Source organism: Euphorbia lathyris, chromosome 4 (assembly GCF_963576675.1).
Source record: "Euphorbia lathyris chromosome 4, ddEupLath1.1, whole genome shotgun sequence".
Classification (NCBI taxonomy): Eukaryota; Viridiplantae; Streptophyta; class Magnoliopsida; order Malpighiales; family Euphorbiaceae; genus Euphorbia; species Euphorbia lathyris.
The window spans coordinates 62,359,395-62,364,926 of record NC_088913.1 but is presented as its reverse complement, the minus strand read 5'-3'; the positions used below and the strand labels follow the sequence as shown (position 1 = coordinate 62,364,926).

General features: G+C 29.8%; 1 protein-coding gene across 1 annotated transcript; it reads left to right on the top strand.

The window, feature by feature from the left end:
* Positions 1 to 976: 976 nt before the first annotated feature.
* On the top strand, positions 977 to 5,024 carry LOC136226976 (protein FAR1-RELATED SEQUENCE 5-like). The gene is made up of 4 exons (XM_066015688.1): positions 977 to 1,507; positions 2,433 to 2,887; positions 2,981 to 4,639; positions 4,723 to 5,024. The coding sequence occupies exons 2-4, from the start codon at positions 2,728 to 2,730 to the stop codon at positions 4,893 to 4,895; spliced, it is 1,992 nt and encodes a 663-aa protein (XP_065871760.1). The 5' UTR covers positions 977 to 1,507; positions 2,433 to 2,727; the 3' UTR covers positions 4,896 to 5,024.
* Positions 5,025 to 5,532: the final 508 nt, after the last annotated feature.

Below are 5,532 nucleotides of genomic sequence, written 5' to 3'. Positions count from 1 at the left end.
TCTCTAACATGAATAAGTTGGATCAATTTCAAACATTATTATAAATCATATATTTTATTCTTTATTTACACCAATTGTATATCAATTTATTTAAAAAAAGATTTCATAGTTTCAGTGATTTAATAATAAAATTAGAAGTTAAGATTTATAAATTAGGTGAATTTTTTTGAATTCTTTTTATCCAATTCGTACAAAATATAATATTTCTTTTTTCATGTCTAATCATATGCTTATGATCTGTTATTAATGAGCAATAAATTGATTCACATGCAAAGTGTAGGTGACAAGATTCATAATCGAGAAGACAGTTTAATAAAATTTCTCAAATTGACCTAATTTGACAACATTAGAGATAAAATTATACAATTTTAGACGTTTGGAGGTAAAATTGCTCCGGGCGGTAAATGTTATGGATATTTTTACACATTATCCCTAAAATAATATAATATAAAATTAATTAATATAAAAAAATTCATATATTTATAACATATATTTTTAAAAATATACAAAATCAATATTTCAATGATAGAAACAATTCATACAAATAAAATATAACGTTGACAAGCCAATAAAAAGGTATGAGCATATAACTATGTAATAAATTTATAATGCAAGCCAATAAAAAATTTAATACACAAAAATTAAAAAATGAAAACTTTTATTCGTACAGGTATAACTCCAGATTTATTTATTTATTTTTAACTCTAATAACATGATAAGTTATTAAATTTATCTTATTTTAATTTTTTAAAACTTCATGATTTATTAATTTATAAACTTATATAATTAACTTAATTATAATTAAATACAGGAAACTCGGGCTGGGCCGGGTTGGATATGAATTTTAAGATAAATCACAAGTCCAACCCATTTTATGTTCGGGCATATATAGGCTTGGACCGAATCGGGCCAACTACTTAAAATGTATGTCCAAACCCAATCCATAAAGGGCGGGTCTGGACAGTTTGGACGGGCCAAAGGGCTGGTGAACAGGTCTAGTTCTTTTAAAGCTTATCACAAAACATAATAAAAAAAACAAGGATTCATAGAATCTGGAAAGCACTAAACACTTCAAACATTCTAAACCTAAGCTTCTATATAATCTTCTTGCAATAAAGTGTGCTGCTTGTAAACAATTTTTTTATTAATAATTCAAAAATTACACAATTAGAATTTGTACACGGATCTGCAGGTCTTATAGAGCTGATAATATGAAACTCAAAAAATGGTCCAAATTTGAAGCTTTTTTCCGCCGGAGTTACAGTTTCAGTGCCAGAAACTGGGTTGGACATGCCGGAATTGGGTGAAGCGGCGACAGGCACGAATGAATAGTCGGAGATCAGTGCTGTATGGGGATCCGCGGCGGTCGATGACTCTCCCTTCATTTGTGTTGGGATGTTTATTTGGAATAGTCGGGGAGATCGGAGATTGGTAGTGGATGGAGATCGGTGGTGGTAGATGCACAGTGATTCTCCTTTTAGTCTGTGGTGGGATGTTTATTTATTTGGTACGTTAAAGAATATACTCCATTTATTTTCTGTAAAATAATAAAAAAGTTTTTTACACGTGTCCAATATTATATGGAAAGTCTTTTGTGTGAATTTGAAAGCCGGGCCTTTAATATAAAATCTCAAAATAATTTCCTTAAAACAAATAGAGAACACCATTAAACCGAGTTTTTTTATAGTACGCCAGGCATACCACGCCAGTTTCTCACGTGGTATGCCATAGCAAATAATGTGATGACACCTGTCAAAACAAATATTAATTTTTTTTAAATTTTAGATTATTCCTAAATCTAATAGTAAAAGGAAAACTTAAATCTTATATATCACGTGCCTAGAGGATAACTTAAAATCTAATCTAATAACCCTAAACTTGCTTTAATTGTCGACTGTCATCAAGTTTCTGCACCTGTCTTCTCTGCCTACAGTACAGGTACAATTTCTCGCTCTGCTCCATATTGTCATGATTGATATTTAATGTACATCATCAAACTTACTCTTTCAATTATTAATTATAGCCATTACCTTTCATTATACCATTAAATTTCAAGAGAAAAAGGTGTTAAACAAAGCTGATCACATATACAATTTAATTATATTCCACCATGTTCTATTTACATTTAATCATGTATGAGATTTTTATTTTTAAAATTGAGTTGAAATTGCAATTTCTCATAATGCTTGATGAAATTCGACTTTTGTTCTCAAACAATTTTATCCAATAATGCTAGTAATTAATAGTTTGTTATATTTCTTTTGAAATTTTTATATATACAGTTGATAAAATATATATATTTTTATTGAATTTGCTTTTCCTACAAATTATTTTAAGAGTATTACTTCCAATTTTAAATAGTAGTTATGGTGGAACTCCTAATATAATTTATTTATACATTTTGAAAATATTTTTTTTTATTTGTTTGTTAGAGTAAATATGGAAGGACCAAATGAAAAGATTGTGAATTTGAACGAAGCCATCCATGTTAATCAAATAGATAACCTAATCGGAACCATAGTGTACGGAGAGGAGGAAGCATACAATTTATATAATACTTATGCGATACGAACTGGATTTAGTGTTAGAAAGTCTAGAAAACGATCAGGTGTTGATGGAAGCATTCGTCAAAGAGAATATTGTTGTGCAAAAGAAGGTCATATGTATGATAAAGATTTTTCAGTTCAACAACATCAAACACTAGAAACAAGAACATGATGTGGAGCAATGATTCGTTTTACAGTTGAAGATGGTAAATGGAAAGTGACAAGTTTTGTTTCAACTCACAATCATGAGCTTGCATTGCATTCAGAAGTTCATATGTTGCGATCGAATAGAAAACTTACCTCTTCAAAAACTAATGTCATTAATTCAATGGTAGATGCAGGTAACAAATTATTTTGGTTGTTATATTATATTCTATATCATTATATATTTGTTACATATTATTAAGAATTTTTTTATCATATACTAAATGCAGGTTTAAGAACAATAGACACTTTCTCTTATATGTCCAAAGAGGCTGGAGGAGATGAACATTTGGGATTTACAAAAAGAGATTGTTACAATTATGTTCATCATAAAAAGATGTCTTTGATTGAAGCTGGAGATTCACAAAGTCTTGTTAATCATTTTGAGGAATGTCTAGCCGAAGATGGTATGTTTTATTATACAACACAAGTTGATCAAGAGAGTAGAATGACTAATTTTTTTTGGAGAGATGGTAGATCTAGGATTGATTATGATTATTTTGGTGATGTCATTGTGTTTGACACCACATACCGCACAAACAAATATGATTTAATTTGTGCTCCATTTGTGGGGGTTAATCATCACAGGAAAAACGTCATGTTTGGTTGTGCTTTTTTATCAGATGAGACAATATCCTCTTTTATATGGTTGTTCAAATCGTTTTTGAAGTCAATGGGGGATAAGGCACCACAACCCATATTTACGGATCAAGATCAAGCAATGGCAAATGCCATATCCGTAGTTTTCCCAGAAACACGACATCGTTTATGTATATGGCATATATCACAAAATGCTCCATCTCATTTAGGTAGTCTGAATTCCAATAAAGAATTCTGGCTTTTATTTTATAAGATGCTACATAGATGTGAGTCTGAAAATGAATTTGATGAGGTATGGAACAAAATTTGTGACTCATTTGAAGAAGTTAGAAATCATAAATGGTTGAAAAAACTATATGATATTCGTCAGAAATGGTGTAAAGGTTTAAACAAAGATGTTTTTTCTGCCGGAATTTTATCATCTCAAAGGAGTGAAGTTACTAATAGAGTTTTGAAAACGATTTCCAGTAAGACAGCTTCACTTACTAAATTTGTTCACGAATTTGAGACAATTGTTGCTCGTTGGCGTTCTTCTGAGTTTGAAGAAGATTTTCGTTGTAAACAAGGTACGCCTTCACTTCTTCTTAAAACTAGTGGTTTATTGAATCATGCTGCATCTATTTACACATGTGAAATATTCAAACATTTTGAGAAAAACTTTTGGCAAGTTATGGCTACAAGTTCAGTTGAGGTCACTTGTAGCAATAATATTCGCATGTATGAGGTTCAAAGTGAAGCGGTGAATTCTAAAAAATGGATAGTGCATTTTGATATATCTTCTATGAGCATTAGTTGCAGCTGTAAAAAATTTGAATCGAAGGGTTTTGTATATTATCATATTTTACGTGTATTGAGCATGAATAATGTGAAAAAAATTCCAGAAAGTTGTATATTACATCGTTGGACAAAAGGTGCAAAAAAAAGACTATATGTTGATAGACTTACAGAGGTAGATAGTGAGATTACACAAGAGACTAATTCGATGTTTCGCAATGATGTTATGAGATGTTTATATGACGTAGCTACAAGAAGTCAAGAAAATATCAGATGTAGGAAAATTTGCAAAGATTCTTTGAAAAAACTTATTGTTGACATTGAAAGGGAATTGTCTACATTGAATTTGGAGGAGAGTTGTGATATTGAAGAACGTAAAACCAATTCTGCTAAGGGAAAGAAAAAAATAACGGATGTTGAACTTATTTTGAGTCCCCCACGTGCTAAACCAAAAGGAACTTCAAATGCTAGACTCAAAGGACATTTCGAAACTCGTCGAGTAAAAGTAAAGAAAGGTGTGTAATAAAGCATTTTTTTTAGTTGTTTAGTATTGTTATTTGTTCTTGAATAATTTCTAAGCTTACTTCATTGACAACAGGAAGTTTAAAACAACAAAGGAAGAAGATGATCTCAGAATCAAATATCAATAATTATTCAACAGGATTGGAACCTCAAACACATTTTCAGGTTTTATATTATAATATCTTGAATACATTAAAATTGTTCAAAATTATAATTACATTAGTGGAATTAGAATTTGATAAATTTTAGTGAATTTAGGTGATTAATGTACCTCCAATGGTTGGACATGGTGTTTATTTCTCTCAACCAACTCAATTGATGTCAACAACTATGCAAAATCAAATATCACCATCAATGATATCATTGCCGTTAACAATTCCTAGCCAGGTAACTTAGTTTAATTGTTTTATGATTGTGTGTGTTTTAACCTTCTATTTAAGTGTGACTAAAATATAATTATTTTAGATGACAAATGAAGGGACTATCAATTCAAATGTGTCATTTACACATATGATGCAAAATATCAATTCATTGAATTGTTCAAAGGTAAAATCACTTGACAAATTATATTTTTCTTACTATTGTTATAATTAATTTATTATAACAACTAACTATTTTATTTATTTTTTGTTTCAGGATCCAAACTTATTTGCATCGAGAAAATTTGATTGAAATTTTGAGCGTTGCGGTTGCGGTCCACTATTAGTGGTTTAAAGGATAGAAAATATTAGTGGTTTGAGGTAGAGATAGAGAAGATAAGTTTTTGGAACCATGAATTAATACATTACAAGTTTTATTTTTCAAAGAATCTCATTTGAGATTTGTTGAAACACCTTTCCACAAGATTTTGATTTGACAAAATTAATTAAGTGAAAGTAAATATTCT

Coding starts and splice junctions, on each gene's coding strand:
- LOC136226976 (XM_066015688.1), top strand. CDS start 2,728: ATGATTCGTTTTACAGTTGAAGATGGTAAATGGAAAGTGACAAGTTTT. Junction 2,888..2,980: donor TAATTCAATGGTAGATGCAG/GTAACAAATTAT, acceptor TACTAAATGCAG/GTTTAAGAACAATAGACACT. Junction 4,640..4,722: donor TCGAGTAAAAGTAAAGAAAG/GTGTGTAATAAA, acceptor CATTGACAACAG/GAAGTTTAAAACAACAAAGG.